The sequence below is a fragment of the Charadrius vociferus genome, unplaced genomic scaffold (genome assembly GCF_000708025.1).
Source record: "Charadrius vociferus isolate BGI_N301 unplaced genomic scaffold, ASM70802v2 scaffold559, whole genome shotgun sequence".
NCBI classification, from domain to species: domain Eukaryota; kingdom Metazoa; phylum Chordata; class Aves; order Charadriiformes; family Charadriidae; genus Charadrius; species Charadrius vociferus.
Genome location: NW_009650252.1, coordinates 410,469 through 429,153, shown reverse-complemented (window position 1 = coordinate 429,153; position 18,685 = coordinate 410,469). Strand labels below are relative to the sequence as shown.

Genomic DNA, 18,685 nt, shown 5'->3' with positions numbered 1-18,685 from the left:
AACCTAAAAGTAAAGGCTTTGCTTCATTTTCAAACCCATTTGTAACTTCTGGATGGAAACAGTAAAGCCCCTCTACACACAGGGTGTGGGAGGGAAATTAGGAAAAAAAAAAAAAAACAAACCCAAACAGCAAAAACTCCTATAATGCCACATGTTCTTAATCCAGAACGGCATTTTTCTGCAATGCCATGCTCTTGGGAGGAAGGCAGCGGCAGGGTGTCTCCCATGAGGCTTTGGCAGAGAAGAGGCTCCATGGCCTTCCCGGGCGGACGGCAGTGAGACCCCACGTCTGTCTGTGAAAACCACATGTTTCTGACATGGTAACAACATGGGTTAAACTCCTAGCATGAGCTGGGTGAGTAGTAGTTTTAACATGTTAACATGTCCTACCATGGGAAAAGCTAAAGTATTTTTAGCATGGGCTGAGTGTTTGTCTCTGCACTGTTCTGGCCTTTTTTGGAATTTTTAACTCTGGAAACAAATACAATACCCTTTGCAATAGTGAAACACCACCTATTTTCTTTTATTGTTTGCCACAAAGATGACTGCGAGTTGTACTTCCAAAGACATTAAAGGAGAAACGTAAATCAGCCACATTCGACACAGCTTTCCCCTTTCACAACACCAGACAGTTCACTTACTGTTTCCCTAACTCCTGCCCATGCCCCCCAGCCTTTCCTACTTACACGCTTATAGCTCTGACGAAATCTCAGTGGAGAAAACATTTTTCTTCATTATGAAATTCAATCCTGAGTTGTTGCTTGAAGGCGTTGCCCCTCGCTCTCCTGTTTGAAACGGCGCGTGAGCACAGTAAGAGGAGTCCACAAAACACACTTGCAAACCACAGCACATGCAACTGCCCTCCAGTCATGCTCCTCACACGGCCACTCAGTCTTACTTCCAAGATATGTCAGAGGGAAGCATCTGACAACAGCTTGTTGGAGTTTTCATCACGTTAAAAACCCACAGCTGCATTACCGTCTGCACCATGCTGTGGGCAGAGCCCAGCAAGCCAGTTAGGTATAAAGGAGGAGATGGAGTTTAAGCATAAATGTAACAACAAGAACAAACGCAAGGCAAGTCCAAGGACTGAAAGGAGAATAACACGGAGCAAAGAAGGGACTCTCCCTCTCTCCTATTTTCTATCCCATTTCAAATAATAGCCCCTTGCTCTGCCCCTCTGCCTGGCATAAGCATGCAACACAGCCGAAAGGAACAGATGTCTGACAGTCCACGCTGCGTGCAGCTGCAATCAGCGTGCCCAGGGACTGTCAATCGCCAGGCCACATGCACAAGTCACCCAGGGAAACAAGACTCTTGAAAGGATTAATAGCGAGAGAGGCTCCTGAGGCTGCAAAAAGGAGACTGTGGTTGATCATCTGCTCCCAGCTGAAGGGAGAGGAGAACAAGCCTTTTGTTTGTCCCGATTCTTCTCTTCCTCCTCGTCAGCGATTGCCATTACCACTGCTTCTGGAGCCAGGGAGGAGATGGGGTAGGGGGGCTGCGCTTGGTGACTCAGATTCATCTCTCAGGCAGCAGGATGAAGAAGATAGCCTTGAGGAAGTGACCAAAGCTGCAAACAGCGGCCACGAGCCAGTGGGATCGAAGGCTGGGGTCGGTGTTCACCACGCATTTTGTGATGTCTGCCTAATGAGAGGGAACAGAGATCATCAGAGAGAGATGCCCAGAACCACATCATCAGCCACCGCTTCAGACTATCCCAGCCCCACAACCCGTGGCACCGTGCCCGCACTGCTGCAGCACCGCTTTGCCACACCATCAACAGCCACAAATGTTTGCTCCGACACTTCCACACACTGCAAGATGTTAAATCAGGTTTAAGAGCTCTGCAAAATACACTGCCTTCATTCTGCATCAACAAGGTGAAGTATCCCCCTTTTCAGCCACCCCTGAGGAAAGAAATGCTACGGGAAGATTGGCAAGCATTTTCCATTTTGAAGAGCTAAATAAAAGAAACTTTCTTCCCCAAAAGAGCTAGGAAGCCTTGGCAGTATCAGCATTCTCATCCTTTTCTGTAAAGCAAGATGCTTCCCAGAGGTTGTCCTGTTTAATATCAGCTCAAGTTGCTTGCACTTTTTCTCTTGCCTTAATGTTTTCTTTGGAACTCATTCAAGCAAGCCAACCCCCAATTTAAATCTAAAGCAATGCAAGCTTTGTTTGTGGAAATATGTATGCTGGCAGAGATGCCTCCCAGACGCGTGGGCCTGATTTAAAGATCGCTTGGGCAGCTGATTTCAAGTATTAACAAGAATAGAAGCTGGCCTGCAATGAATAAAATAACAACAATCCAGCAAATTCATGAAGACAGGATCTCAGCTGGCATTGGGAGGAGAAGGTGGAAAATATCTGGAGGGTAAAGCAAACAGGACAGAGGTAGATAGAAAATTGCATCTTCTGGTGGGGGAAACAAATTAAAGTTCTGCCAGCAATATAACTGAGTTTGTGGTTAAACTTCAGCCTAGCACAAGGAGATTCTGTTACAGAGGGAGCACCATTAGCAGATCAACTTGATGCGGTTTTCAGAAACAGCTTTTGGGTGGCAAATATGAAGAAGAATCGGGTCACAAGGAGGGCAAATATTCATCAGCCCCAAAAGCTTTTTCTTTACAAGCTTAGCTCAGCAGTCTTTCAAGTTTCCTTCTGACACAAGTCTCTCACAAACCAAGCAGAAGGAAGTCAGCCTCTCAGCCCCGAGACGGGACATGAGAGCTGCTGAATACTCTGATAATCTTTTCCAGTATTTCCACCTGTGTTCAAGACATGGGTGAGCTTCGCCTGACCAACCTTGGTAATAATTAGAAGAAAACAAAAGAAGGACTAAAGGGACAAATCCCCATGTCCGGTTAGCGAGTACAGCCACACTAACTGACTCCACCGTCATCTACCAACCAAAGGTCTGTCGACAGCAGCATCAACAAGCTCCCATGCAGTTCCAGCAGTTCCTCCCTCATGAGGAAGTCTGAAAAGCTGGCATGCTGAATCACCCTGCACCGCTGTTCTCCGGGGAGCTTTAGGAGACGCTGAGCCCACAAATAACTGACAAGTAGAGATTGCATGAGGAATGAATACAGGCACTCAAGGATGGGAAGAAACAGGATGACAGGAGGAAGCTGAATCAGCACGCAGGGTGCTCCTGAGGCTGAACACCAAGGTGTGGAAATGCTGCTGCCTATAGCTACAAAACCAAAAGCAAACGTAGCAAACAGCCAAGACAGCACATAAGAGAAGATGCTGCAATGTAGCACCAGTGGTTATAAGGTACTTTATCTGCATTGTGGAGAAAAGTAAAATAGGTCTGCCTAAAAGCTTTCAGTGATGGCTTAGCAAACAGCCTATTTGCATTTTTAAAAGGTCCTGTCCAATTTTAGGGACAAGCACATCTCTAAAACACAGTTGTGTCAAGCTGCCTCTTTAGTCGAGACATGCAGGTACCTGTCCGAACATGTATTCAGACATTAGGGTAGCTGATCCTAAGAAACTTAAGCTCTGAAGGGCTTTAGTGCCTCATGTGAACCAGTACAAGGCCCAAACATGCATACCGGGTTGATTATAGCTGCAGAGGGTTAACTTAACTTCCACGGGAGAAAGTTTGAACTCCTTAAACCTGTGCTATGCCCTCCCAAAGGCAGCTAATCAAGAGGAGCTGAAGTCAGAAACACTTACAGATTTGTATGGTGCTTGCTTAGATAAACAAAATTGCTCTGCTGTTTAACAATTGCCCTAGCTATTGTTATCCAAATAAAGCATACCTGATAAGGCACTGGAATTGAAAATTTCAAAGCTACTTAATAAAATGGGTCTTTGAGCCTTGTGAGGCACTGATAAACTGTTGCAGTGGCGGTTTGATCTTCGCCTCTTAATTATTCAAATAAGTTCAAGTTGCATGCTCTTCTTTGTAGCAAATATATGTAACAGTTGCTAAAAAAAAAAATAAACACACCTTTCCATTCTACTGTAAAGCCACTACTGAGCCTGCAAACTCTCCCCAGGGAGAGATGGTGCCTCAAAGGGTTAAACATTTCTTGTTTCTCCTAAGAGGTTTGTTTTGGGTTGGGCTTTGGGGAGTAGGGTCTTTCTCCACCCTATGGAAGCAGAATGGGAACCTACTGCTGAGTGGAGACTTTCAAATGCCTTTCCAAGGTCTCCATGGTGGCTGTTCTGAAACAGCTTGGAGCACAGTGGTTCCTCTTGGCAGCCTCAACCTGAGCTGATGCGTGAGAGACGGGGGCCATGTGCACAGGGGAAACAAGGACTCCATGCCAAGACAAACGAGTAACCAGCTAGGTCAGGCAGCAGATGAAAGGGTCCCCACTACAGAGCTGTTTCATCTGGCCCATTAGCGAATGAGGCTGGGAAATTTCACGCTGCAGTGCCTAGATCAAGAGGAAGAACATTCAGGGAAGCACAGCACAGAATGGCAAGAGGATTAGCAGCCTTTCCCCAGGCTGAAGGAACCCACTCATTTCTAGAGGGAAAATATCTCCTTGTTGCAGCCCAAAATTGCTGATAAGGGTACTGGAGATAGGTTGTACAGCACAACCCAGCAACTTTTGCAGTCATTTTGTTTGATCAGGGGCAGTGAGATTGGCTTCCCTTTCTTAGGGCCAGATCCCGACAGCAAGAAGCATAGCTTCAGCAACTCCAATAGAAACGCGCTGGCCAGTCAAAGAGGGATGATCAGCAGAAGGAGCCAGTAGTGGGCAGGACTTATCTCCTCAGCTGCAAAGAAACGCTTCTGGTCAGGGAAGGGATTTTGCGGCTTGTTTGCAATGCAACAAACTTTCCAAAAATATCCTTTTGGAACTATCAAAACATGCTGTTTTGAACTCCAATAATGTAATACAAAAATTAAAACAAGATGCTAACTTATCAGAACATGCGTGTTTTACCAAAACAAAGAAAAAAATTAGTTGGAGACTAGGAGGAGGCACATTCCTATGCAACATTTCAACTTTAACGAAACTGGGTTTTTTCCAAAGGAAAAAATGTTGTAGGGAATACAATCAACCAGCTCTACAGGCAATCAGTTTCACAGGCAGGAACAGTGCTATTTAATTGGTCGCTTTCCCAGGATATCCCCTTCACCTACCGTAGCACAATTATTTGTTCGGACTCAAAATAAAACAGACCAGGGCATTCAGATCAAAGGTTCCTTTTTAGCCCAACCAAAATGTTCCCTGACTCAGTTTGCTTTAAGGTCACACAGTTTTAGGAAGGGCAGGGATGATTTAAAGTGGCAATGACACTTAGTAAATGCAAGGGATCCAAAAATCAGACCAACGCTACTTTTCCAGTTGCCTTTCATCAAAAAGGTGCCTTCGCTCCTGGAGAAAACTAGGTGACTGAAGCAGCTACAGGCACACTTGGGAAGTCTCAGCACAGAGGGGCAATGTTCAGATTGGAAAAAAATCATCCCCCTCTCTCTGGGTCTGTGCAGGGTGGGGGAGCCTGACCACTTCCTGATGCTCAGCAATAAATATCACCTCTTGGAAAGGAGGGACTATGCCACCGTGGCTCAGACTGGAAAGAGCGCACATGTTGGGAACAAGATGTCCCATGAGGTCAGTGGTGCCATATGGCAATATTTAGCTCCAGGCAGCATCTGCCAGGCAGTACACCAAAGTGGTTTTGGCTGTATCGCTCCAAGGATTGTCTATATCCCTGCCAGATGGGCACAGAGACCCTGGTACATACGTACATCACCCAGCTGCCAACTGCTAACATAGCCAACCGGTCATCTTGGTCTCCTGGGAAGGACACTAGAAAGGTGTCTGGCTATTCCGCAGCACGAAAGTTCTTACTGTGAGCCATCCTCCACACAAGCATTGTATTTCCCATTGGGTATAGAGAGAACCAAAGAAATCAGATGCTTAAAGCCATAGGATATGGAGCCACACTCCAACACAGAGCAGCCTTACCCAGTCTGAGCAGGCCAGTGACAGAGCCACGAGCCCTCCCACTGTTGATGGGTGTTATGAGTGCCCTTAAAAGTGGCTACAATTTGAGCTACATGGGAAGAAATTATTCATGGAGCATCATCAGGGTCAGGTCAGAGAATGGCACAAACTGCCATGTTTTAGTATCCCTCAAATTCCTTAGATTGGCAAGTCACCTTAAGATACTAAGGTTTGACTTGGGGAACTGTGGAGTAGGTGAAAGGGGAATTAATTGGCAGGCCTCATTTTTCAGTTTCTAGAAAACAGCTGCCCAAGACAATGACCCCTGTTTACATTCTCCTGCTATGACTAGCTGGCAGCTCCAGAGATGTTCACATCAGGAACAGAAGAGGCCCTGGCAGGTCAGGATTGAGTTAGTCTGGCACAGCTACACAGGAAAGTGAGGACCAGAATAGCTGATGTTGTTGAGGATAGGACCATGAGGCAGTAACAGAGCTACATGGGAGTCTAGCACAGGTGTAAGTAGGATGGTGGTGGCCACAGGGCTGCAGAATAGAGTCTTATTCAATGTTTTCCTGCATAAAGCTGCAGTGGGGGCACTCAGACTTTCATTAACCAGGCTATTTTCTGCTCCGCATGTGTGGAAGCAAGCTTGATTGGGCAGCACCTCTTACCCAGCCTCCTCTCCTTTTCAGCCATGTCACCAAGGTTTTGCGGACAAACTCTCCCAGGCAGTCTACGATGGTGTGAACCATGGCTGGCTGTGCATGTCGCACACAGTCCACTGCCAGCCCAGCTGCCACAGCATAGAGAGACACCACCTTGCCCCATGTTATGCCTGTGAAAAGAAGAAAGGTCATTCAGATCTACACACGCACGCATAACTCAGTCTTTAATACTCAAAGGGAACAGCTCTCCTTCGTTACACGTGCCTGCACTGCCTGTGTGCAGCTCAGAGTTCAGGTGCAGCGACAGCTCTGCATGCTCTTCACCATGGGGGAAGAGAAATACTAGGGGATAAGGACTGGGGAAAACTTTCCACATGGAGAAGCAGAATTAAATGCTCTGACCTGGGCATGCTTTGACCCCCTCTCAGCACTGGGTGCCCAGCTTTGGAGAAAGCAGCCCAAAGGCACCATCAAAACAGGGAAGACGAGCACCACCATGGTTTATATTGCCATTAACTCTCAGCCATGCACATGCTGCACAGGAGGTGATTGAATTCAGAGTTTGAGCAACCTGGGAATTTTGTCACCAGCACAACTCTTAAGCACCCTTAATACAAAGTGGGTTTTTTTTTTCCTAGATCAGCAGAGACTTCCAATGTGACACACAAAGCACACGAGATAAGTGTCTTCAGCTAGTTCTTCCATGACACAAGAGCAAAAAAGCAACGCAAAGCTACAGGGCCAAGAGGGTTGGTGTTCTCCTTGATGTAAGGAGCACGCCCCAGTCTCCACCTGAAAACCAGGTAGCTTCAAGGGTTTTGCCACTCTGCCTTCAATACTTAACATTGCATATCCTATCCCACTGAAGGCAGTGCAGGGATGGAGTGTCAGTTGGTTATCTTATCTCCCAGGAAACAGCCTTCCTGCTGGGCTGGAAGCATTCCAGCAGCGAATGCCCCATGGAAGTTCTCCCAGCAGCAGTCATCTTCCTGTTAGTGCTAGCGATAAGCGCTTGAACCCAGCTTCTGGGTACCAGCCAACCTCCCTGGGTCTCCCTCATGCTTTGCCAACACCACTGGGCATAAATCCTCCACACTTAAACACTGCAACCAGCAGTCCCTCATCAGGCTTTTATCAGGACCAGTGACCTGGAAACGCAACCCTTCTGCACCCACGTAGAACTACTACAGCACAACAGCATGTGGATTTTCTTTGGATCTGCTAGGAAGTTGAATTGATCCCCTTATTTTATTATCTGGAATAACAGTATTTGACAAGCATACTGTGAAATATTTTACAGTGTTAGTTACAGTCTGAGGTCTCTCCCAAATGTAGCCAGAAGCCAGGTGAAGTTTCAGTATTTCAAAACCACACAAAGCCATTCTTGCTGGGTTGCAACAAGAAAGAAAACAGGTGAGAGACAGGAAAGATTAGTTCAGTCACTAGATCTAAGGACCAGAAGGGGTTAAACACACAATCAGAAAACTGGATGCGCTTAGCAATCTATCAGTTGAGACAGCAAACCCTTAAATACGATTCAAATTGAGTGAAGAGTCTCCTTCTTTCCTTCGTTGCACTCCCAGGTCCTCAGGCACCCTGACCCATCTCTCTGGGATGGAGGTCCTGACTCCTCACATCTGTTCACACCACAGCAGAACTCCCCACATTCCTTTACAATACGTGCAGGCTTCAGAGCATTTCTACAATCCTTCCACTCAGGGCCTCAAAAGGGACAATCACACTAATGCTTTTAGGAATTGCTTGCTTTTTAAAAAAAAGAAAAAAGAAAAAAAGAAAAAACCCTACACTTTAGAGAAAATTCTCAAATGTCAGCCACTGGAATGGCTTGTTAGATTAAAGAAAATCCATTCAGTTTTCAAAAAAAGCCATTTTTTTCACTTATGACTGACAGAAGATGAAGACCTACACATGATCCTTTTGTGAGGCTCTGTAGCAACAGTTACAAACAGTAACAGCAGTAGCTCAGTCTCTCCTGTGACACTCTGTGCTTCACCAGCACTATCTCCAAGATCAGAGGAAGTTATTAATATAGCTCAATTGATTGTTATTCTTATTCTGATTTTACTTTCTGAGTGGGGCCTGCGGTGTCCCTTCCCCAGAACTGTCACTCAGGAAGTTCACCGTCTGTGTGGTATTCACACTATTTATCTGTCTTTCTCACATTGCGTGTCACCATGACAGCCAGCAGAATGAGCCAGGAAGAGGCTATGAAACCACCTGAGAAAATATTAGACAGAGGGCTTCTCCTGGCAAGAAAGAGGCTGTTCTGATGCAGTTCAATACCTCTCCACCCAGTGAAAGAGCCTTTCAGGGGTTACCTCTTGCTGACCACAATCTCCTGGACCAGAGCCTCAGCTGGCTTATGCTCAGTTTTAGTCTAAGTCGGTTTTTACAGTTCTCCATGCCTGCAGAAGTGTAGCTCCTTTTGAGTTACATGAACGAAAGTTACCCAAAATTCCAGGGAAGAGTTCACTGGCTTATTCCCAAGCTTTTACTGACAGTGCTCTTTCTTAAGTATCTGAAGCAAGCCCATTAGCTTTCAGATATTTACATGGCAGTAACAAAGACTGACAGGGGGCCAAGGCCGCCCTGGTGGAGGAAGACAGCTGCAGTCTTGATTAACTTAGTTTTAAGCCCAAGTTTCTCTTTCCAACAGAAAAGTGTATCCCCAACCTATGAAAGATAAAGGCTCAATAGACCCCTGATTTCCCTATTACCCAGGAAAGCAGTTTGCTCTACAGACGTGTCAGTTCAGGGGTCTCCTCCCAGGGAGTATGGAGAGAAAGCCCTGGCTTCTCTGCCAAGGTTGCTACATAGCAGTGCTTGCTGCAGGACTTGCACGAGATGAACGCTTCCCCAGCACATGGACAGAGTCCCTCTCCCTCTCACACAGACAGCAGAAGGAGGACAAGCTGTTGGCTGATGCTTATCGTGGTGATGGATGTGAAGGGCTCAGCAGTCACTTCCCATTACCCTCCTCTTCACAGAGCATGCCTATACGGGTCAAACCAATCTTTCAGTCTGCTTTTCCTGTTACCAGCAGAGCTGGCCTCAGAGGCGGGAGAGGAGGAAATCCCCTCCTGATTTCTCCACATGGAAATTCCTACTGCCACTGCTGGAGGCAGAAGATGGAGACAGCAGGGCACAGCTTCTGCTCTTATTCACACAGGCCCTGAAGCAAGGGAAGAGCAGACACCTCTAACAGCAGCTTGAGACCAAAGCAGGGTCATGGCTGTGGCTGGTCCCTCTGCCCCAGGAGGGCTCCAGCAGCTGCCCAGCCCCAGGCAGGGCAGGGGAACAGGCCACAGCAGCCCTCATCTGCACTTTTCCAGAACACCAGCTCCATTAACTTTTCTTTCTCAAGGGTTCCCTTGGCAGTGGTAGAGGAGCACAATCTACTGGGAGGGCACTGCCTCTGCCCCCTGTGATGTCCAAGCCAGGGTGACACCAGCTTGATGCATCCCTTGGCATAAACTGGATTTGCATCTGGCCAGTGCACATGAGCAGAGAAGACTCATTGTCTTGCTCCAAATTCCTCTAAATGTCTGGCTGTCATCCACATTGGGTGAGACGGGCACTCATCACTAAGAGAGATAATCTATTCACAGCTTCCCACTGTGCAGACTAGCATCCACAGGAGCTAACAACAAGAGGGAATGGAAAAGACAGGAGTGATCAAAACAGAGGCTCTCCTCTCTGAAACTTCTGCTCACAGAGATGGAACAAAAGGACATGGAAAAAGTGAAAAGCTGCTTAGAAGGCATTTTAAAAAAAATAAGAAATACAAGTTGCAGACTCAAGGCCAGTCATGGAGCTGAAGGCATGTAAACACTGGCGAGCCCAGGGGAAAATGAATTAGCAGGAAAGGACCGCTCTTGAAAGCATTCCCACTGCATATCAGCTCGCCTGCCCCAGGGGAGAGCTCAAGAAGCCATGAGACACGACTGTGCAGAGTCTCAGAGCACCACACTATCCAAGGTTACTCAAATAAACTTCCCTCTGCTCCATTCAGCATCAAAGCCGAACTTTCAAATCAGACCTAAGAGAAACATGATCAAGTGCTACATTTCAACAGCTGAGAGACTACAGCAGACACAATATACTTTCCTCCAGTGGAAAGAAAGAAGCCAAGAAGGATGTGCACAAGGCAGGAAGCTCAACTCATAAGGCCTAAGGGATGAGGAAGCAACAGGATGCATATCTAACAGCATTTGCTCCCGCAGGGGGAAGTATTTTCTCCTGAGAACCCATTAACCATGTTGTATCGGGTTCACTTCAGCCCAAGCATTCTTGATTAAAAACTGACAAGCACCCAAACCAATACAAAACCACGATGAAAGCTTTTAGAGAGCCCTCATGCCTAGCAGCTCTTACCAACTGGAGGAAACTCTTTCCTTTAGGAAAGGAAAATGCATCTCTGTTTTCTAGTTCCGTTTTTCCACCAAGTGACCCTCTCCTTCTGGGATTTATTTAAACAGCTAATGTAAATACCAGCTCAGCCAGGCCCCAATCCAAAGCCTGTTAAAGTCAGTGGAAAGTCTCCTGCTGGCCGCAGAGCAGCTTTGGACCACACACCACAACCAGTGGTATTGTCACAGAGGTGATGCTGCTGCAGATCCTTCAACATCCAATGCAGGTCAGGGCTCTGTGGTGTCAGTCTCCACACAGATGGGCCCTCCTCACCCTGAATATCTAACAGGTTGTATGAAAACAGGGAAGCAAAATACAGCTTGAGCCTTACCATGCGCTGTGACTGGCTCCCCTTCTGCCTATATTCTCAGCTGTTAATGTTGCTGTAATTGGGATTCAAGCTGTCCTCACTACACTAGAGAAAAGCCAAACCTGAGACAAATTGAATGGAGAATGCTATAAAGTCAAATATAGCACAATGTACCCATGTGGTGGGACCAACAAGGATGCCAGATGTCCTCAGTCTTGCCTTCTTCAGAGGTCCATCTAGGGCTTGTACTTAGTCAAGACTTGTAGACAGCGTGGACAGGAAGCGAGCCCAGCCAGAGCTACAGCATGGAGACTCAAAACCAGACCAGAGCATGGAATAGAGTCACATAAAAGATTACAGAGAAAAACTCTCCCGTGAGATAGGGTCACAATCCCCCACTCCCTTGCTGGAAAGGCATTATGAGTGACTAATGGGGCTCCCCAGACTGTCTAGGCACTGCAGGCCCAGGCTGTAGCTGTTTTCTTAACAAACTGGACAGTGAAAAACAGGCTGAGATGCTTTAGTTCTTGGCAATTGGCACAAAAACTCAGACTGCACTTGAGTCTCTGGTTTCCTTTGCTCAATAAGAGCCTCCTTCCTCTGAACTATGAGAAAAAAAAAAAAAAGGAATGAGTGTCTGGCTGCCACAGCCAACTCTGATTTGCTGGATTTTGCATTAAATGCTGAGTCTTGAGACAGCAGTTGGGACCCAGGAATGTTAAAAATCAGCAAACTCTTCCCCTTCTGCCACTCAGGAGCATTGTAACAAGAGAAATGAACTGATAAATGCAATCGAATACACAACCCCAGCTTCATGCTCAGAGGTTTTCCTGTTAGTTGCTCTGAGGCAGAGATGAGAAAGAAAGAAAAAGGGAGCATACAGAACACTGGGAAGGTTTGAACCCGTCCCCTGTGCTGCCAGCCAACTGCCAGCCATTTATTCAGCATGGTGTCCTCAGATGAGGAGCAGCACTAGCAGCACAGCTTGATCCTGGGCTTCTACCGTGTTCCCAAAATCTCTAGAACTGCCAGCCTCAACTGGCTGAATCCAGATCCCATTCTTAATACCCTAAAAACCCCAAGTTTAGAACCAAGGGTTACAATTTCTAGCTTTACTTTCACCAAAAACATTTGAAAGCATCCACACTTTTCACTTGACTCCTGAGCTAAGAAGTTGAAAAACACCAAAAAATGCAGCTCTCAATGAATCTGTCAATATACATTGGCAAGTGCAGGACTCCCAGAAGCCAGCAGGGCTTTCTCCCCAGCATCATGTTTATGTAGCATAGCAGCATGCACAGTCTGCTCCACCTGCAGCCATCCACCTTTCTGGCTTAATTCCCTGTGTCACTTCAGCTTTGGAGGTGGGCCAGTTCTGATGTAGTCAGCTATAGTCATCTAAGAAGATAACCTACTTACCTGCAATACAAATACCTGAGCCTGCAAACTTGACCTTCGTTTTTCTGTAAGCCTTAAGGAAAGTAAAGCTCAGCACTAAGTGACAAGACAGGGCACCTGCACTTTGAACACAGCCACCCTCAGGCATTTTTTTTACCCCCGCCCCCCCCCGGCCCCCCCTGCCATACTTGCCCAGCTCTTGCTTTCTGAGCCCATACGGCCTCCCAATCCAGCCCAGTGCAAAAGCAATCTGCATTCCAGACATGCTCTGAAAGGATGCCGAGGGCAGCAGTACTAGCTATGGAATCCAATTACATCCATTTCTTATGGCACAGCTTCCGTTTTCTGGGGAATAAATCTGCCCTACCAGACCTGCTGGGAGCCATGCTTTTACAGTGTCTCTCAGAGATCTATTTTGTCATCTGTTGCGATTCTGGAGAGGATCTGTGTTCTCCACCACAACACACTTCAGATCTGAAGTCCAGGACGTCAGCACAGGGCTTCTCTGGGTGTCAGTGGTTCCCGCGCAGTGCATATGCATAAAGATGCATAGTCGATTGTGAAGATAAAAAGGTTTTGAGTGAGGAAGCCTATTTAAAAGTACAACAGAAACCTGGACTTCTATCCTGTACCAACTACTCCCAAAGTAACAAGAATCACTGCCTCCTGTGACACTTCCCCATGTCAATGTCACTGGATCCAGTGTTTTCACAGTACTATGCTGTTAGCAAGTCTTTGGGTTGGGTTTTTTTTGTGGGTTTTTGTTTGTTTGTTTGTTTCCAGTCTCTAACATCTACTGTCCCTTCCATGAACACCACAAGGAAACACCGCAGGACCATGTCAGGACTTGCCTGACATAAGTCTCCATGTAAAACATTTCTCTTCCCTTGATTCCCCCAGACTGCATTCCCAGTCACAGGCAGGGACTGTTTTCAGGCAGCCTGAGGTTCCCTCGCAGGAACACAGCACAGAATGTACCTTTGCTTTTGACAACCATCTCCGGGAGGACCAGTCAGACAGAAGCAGAATATTCACGCCTAAACAGTGAGAAAGCTCAAAGCATCTACTCGTCTGGAACAGCTAGCCGTGAGGGCCGAGGATCCCATCTCTCTGAGTATGAGAACGGAGAAGCAGCAACTGGAAGCAGCAGGCTCCATTGCAGTTCTGGCTATTGCTGGGGAAAAGGAAGCCAGAAAGAGAGGAACTCCCTTGTGATGAGTTGGTTCTGGCTCCAAACATCAGCAGCGTGAGCTGGAACAAGGGAGGCTCCCATGTAATGAATCTTCTCCAGTTGCCAATGGTGAGCAAGGGAGCTTGGAATGAGTGAACTCCCTGTGCAATGAGGTAACACTACCTCCTAACGAGGAAGGGCAGGAGATGCCTTCTAGAATGAGCGAGAACCTGCCAGGAGGATATAATAAAACAGAGCAATTCCCTGCCAGAACAACAGAGCATAGAGGAGCTCTCATTAAATCATTAAAGCAGGGCACACTGCCAAACTGCCCACAGCCCTTTCAGAAACCATGCCCCACCTTGCAGGCCATCCGAGAAACATGCCTGCTCCGAGAGAAGTGGCTCCATCCTGTTCTCTCCCGCCCAGCCCTGTCTGCATATCTGTCAGGGCACAGTACCTGCAGTGAAAATCTGCGCAGCTACTGCCAGGAAGGCATCCGTCACCACTGTCTCCGAGTGCAGTGAGATGTTCAATTGGCGGGCGATATTCCGGTAGACGTTGGGACGAATGTATTCCAGCTCATCTCCTGGAAACAAACAGTCAGGAGTCAGCATGCAGAACACCAAGTCCTGCTCTCACCGTGTAGGAATTACAGCTGGGGCCACCCCACATACTCCTCTAGCTGAAGAGACTTCACCTCTGCTCCACCTCATTTTAAACAGGCAGCAGAGTGCTCAGGGTCATTTAGATGCAACGTCCTGCCACCTGCACTCTGCTTTCCTAATATTCCCTGTGCCTGGGACTTCCAAAGAGAGTGGGGACAGGCAATGGCCCTCTCCCAGTGGTGTGGCTGCAGTGGTCTCCAATATAAATGATATTCCCAGGCTGGATGCTTGCCTTTCCTCCAACATAGGAGACAGGACTCAAATAAGCAAAGCCATCTCATTTTCCTTCAGAAGCGAAAAGGAGTCATGTACATCTACATAAGCTTTTGAGAGATACGCCCTTTCTCAACACCCCATCAGACTTGTGCAAAAAAGCCTCAAGATGAGAGTGACTCAAGAATGCTGGAGGCTGATGAAAGCCAGGGATCCACCCAGAGCTGCACAACATTGAGCAAAGAGACTATCAGCTCAGCTATTTTGTGCTCACATAGGCACAGAGTGACAATCTGGAATTCTTTCTCTCCTCCAAAGGGTTAAAGAGATGTTCATTTGCCTGGCTGGCTCCTCAGCAACAAGGTTCTCCACACACGCACAGACACATGCTTTAACCTCCAGGTTGTTTTCTCCCCAGCTGGGATATAGTTGGAGGTGTTAGGCTAGCTTGAAGACCAAGATGGAAATACCAAAGACAAGCAGAGAACCTCCCACGTGTTTGTGCTACGGAGCTTGGGCAACAGTAGTAAGGCTTTTCCTCTATAGCAAAACAACATATTTTTGAGCAGTAGGATTAATAAAGCCCAGTTTCCAGTGGATTTATCTCTCTATTCGGGTTCACAAATACTTAATGAGGGTTGCACAGCTGCTGTAGGAGCATTACACAACACAAACATTGCATGGGACCAAGGCCCTTTCTACATGGAGAGTCCTATTTGGTTTCGATTTAGAAGGACACTGCTCTGCATCCTTCTCCTGCACAAGGGTGTTCTGGAGCATCCAGGGGAAGAGGAGAGCTGTCACAACAGCTTTACATCCCACTGCAAGACTCAGATGACTTCCCCTAGTCAGAGGGCAACTGATCCTCCTGAAAAATTAATTTAGATGGGGACTGAAAAAGAAGATGACACTCCAGTGAAAAGCTTGTTACAGAGTCATTAGCTACTGGACATTAATTCATTCAACTGGTCACTGGCACTCCGTACAGCACAGGCAAAGCCCAGCTCTACAGAATTTGACGGACAAGCTCTCCTGGTCCTTTGTGTGCGTGGGATTGTCCCACACAATCTGATGGCAAGAGGAAACCCTGCCAACGCATGGTCAGCCCTGATAAGAGGAAACATTACTTGCACTACTCAACAGCTGTTTTCTCCTCGCAGGGAGCTCACAGACTTCCCTGCAAATGCAAGCAAATGGGGATAGCCCTGCCCGTGGCTAGCTGAGAGGGAGGCATGGTAGGCTGGGATCAGCACTTGGTAGCCTGCCACTGTTACAGCTTTTAACAAGCAGTGCCTGGAGACCCCAGATGAGATCAAGTTTTGGTTGGAGGCACACGTACTGCTGAAGCGGGCCCTGCCCTGCAGCAACGCACAGTGCGGACAAGAGCAGCAGAGGAAGAAAAGCAGAGGAAAGCAGTCGCAGGCTCACAGAGACTCCCTGCCCCAGCGGTCCCAGGAATCCTCCAGCAGCATGTTACACTGGTGGCAGTCTTCAGTATCCGCGTTCAGACACCCAACTGCACAATTAGCAACATTTAAGAGCAATTTCTGTGTTTCTCTTCCTTCCTCCAGTAATCACGGAGGAACACGTAGGGCACCAGTGACAGTTCCCACATGCAGAAGCTCAGTACAGCAGTGAAACGACCCTTGCCTGGGCCTTAGCCAGAAGAGAGGCAAGTTCAGATAAACCAGACCTCTGACACACGTGGCAGATTGGTCTGGGCTGTCTCACTTGGCCAGACCATTAGGTTTTACCACCTCTGACTCATTAATTGCATTAATTAGCTGCTAAGCATCACTGAGCTGATGGGCTCTCACTCCCCAAGACTGCAACTGCACCACCTGTGCCCGGCACCTCTGCTAGCCCACCAGCCAGGGCATCAGACTCTACTGCCTTGAAACGTACAAGAGGGCTAGGAAATACTCTGACTTCTCATCTCCACAGGCTTCTCAGCACTATCATTGAGAAAAAAAAAACTGGTCCGGCTTGTTGCACTGCTCAGTAAGCAGCTAAGGACTACAGTTCCTGGCAGGTGGCTGGATACCACTCAGCCTTGTACTGGTTTATAGCTGAAAAGGGGAAAAGAAAGGGACAGGCCATGTGGCAGGCGATGTTTCTGAACAAACTGTTCAGAAACAATTCTTCATCCTAATAAGGAGGTCTGCTCACCCTTCTCGTTGCATAGGTACCACATGGCTCCCTCCAAACAGATTTGCTCAGAGAAGGCGCCAAGTTCCTGCGACTATCAGCCAAATCTTTCCATCTGGACACGAGTAAGTAACAGGAAAGTCATCCAGGAGACGCCTTCAGATCCAGTCTGCCACCTGTTTGCCCTTTAACATGCTCCTGGCCACCCACAAAAGATCTGGTTGAAAGCAAACAAATCTCAACCCCCAACCCAGGCAGAGAAGAAACAGTGGACAAAACGGCAGTGAGATTGACAGAAGAACAAAAAAAACCCCAAACCCAAACAACCACTGAAAACAGAAATAGAAGTAAAGTCAGCATAGGAGAGAAAAAGTTAAAAAGAACAAATGAAAAAAAAAAAAAAAAGTCAGTTAAAAGATATACAGCTATGCCTTAAAAAGAAGTTTGACATAATATCAAATGGAAGTAGAAATAAAGGGGAGAAAGCTGGCAGACCAGCCTGATCTGAGTTTGTTAGGCCCAGCTAAAGGTTACTTCACCAGACTTATTTGAACTTTGGTGTATTTAAATCAGATGCAAATGCTAGTGGTAGTTTCCAAGCCAGATGTGAACTAATATACCAGCCTGCAGGCAAAGAGGGCTGTTGGAAGCAACTTCCAAGAACGAGGGTGTCAAGATCCCAAAAGACAAACAGCTTGACTTAAGCACACAGGAGGCTAAAACCTAAAGCAAAAGGCCAGGCAACTGTCAGCATTTAGAGGGTGCTCCTAGTACAAGCATGGCTGCAGAGCATGTCTTCATGTAGCATCCTACAGGCATAACCTTCAAATTGCTCTCCCTGCAGTCCCAGCAGTCACCTGGCCACGGCAGGGGCTGGCTAGTTTAAGCAATGAATGGCAGTGTATGCCAGGCAAAATCAGCCAACTCCTCCTTGCTCCAACAAAAAACATGCAAACTCATGTCTTGCTGAATGATTAAGGTAGGCAAAGGAAAAATCAAACACCCTGAAAAGCAGCTTTTATAAAATCTCCAACACACGTGCTCTAAGCCACTACACCCAAATTAAATGTCCTTGCAGCTGGGCAAGCAACTGATGAAGCCCACATCTAGAGGTAGCCCCAGATGCCAGCTTGGGTTGCGTCACGGCAGCCAAGTCACCTGTGTCTGGAGAAAGCACTGCAATACCTGTTAAAATGCCAAGGTAAGAAAGACTACTGAAACTACTGTGAAAACTGTTACACGGCTGGAGTCTTATGCAGATCAGATTAGTTTGCTGTTGGGCCTTCTTGGACTGCATCATGCTTTTAAGTTGTAGCAAGTCCTCAGAAAAAAAGGAGCTCTGCAGAAACACTGCTGAGCAGCGCTTCAAGGGACTGAGGAAATGCAAGTAAAGGAGCTCTTTAGGGAAGACCACCAAAAACAAATCTAAATGCCCAAAGCAGAGAAGAAAAACCTCTGTCTCGTGACATGCAAAGCCTCTTGGAGCTCATCAGTTCCAGAAACCTTAGTCTGGTCTGAATTGCTCCATATAGTTTCAGTTCCCACACCCATACCCACAGGGACTTACCTAGTCGCAGCAGTATAGTGGACACCTCGGCCAGCTTACCGCCAGGCACTGGTACATTGTACTCAGGTTTGCTCCAGCTGACACCTGCTCGAATGAGCCTCGAATTTATGTAGTCTCTGCAGAGAGCCTTGGCCTGGGACACAAGCTCCTTGTCAGTGGGAGACCTATCAAAAACCTCCATCACCTCTGCAGC

General features: G+C 47.2%; 1 protein-coding gene across 1 annotated transcript; it reads right to left on the bottom strand.

Moving 5' to 3' along the window:
• Positions 1-1,380: 1,380 nt before the first annotated feature.
• Positions 1,381-18,679, bottom strand: BOK (BCL2-related ovarian killer). Its single transcript, XM_009893077.1, has 4 exons — positions 18,493-18,679; positions 14,357-14,485; positions 6,593-6,756; positions 1,381-1,647 (listed from the first exon to the last, which is right to left on the bottom strand). Exons 1-4 carry the CDS (start codon positions 18,671-18,673, stop codon positions 1,522-1,524), a joined length of 600 nt encoding a protein of 199 aa, XP_009891379.1. The 5' UTR covers positions 18,674-18,679; the 3' UTR covers positions 1,381-1,521.
• Positions 18,680-18,685: the final 6 nt, after the last annotated feature.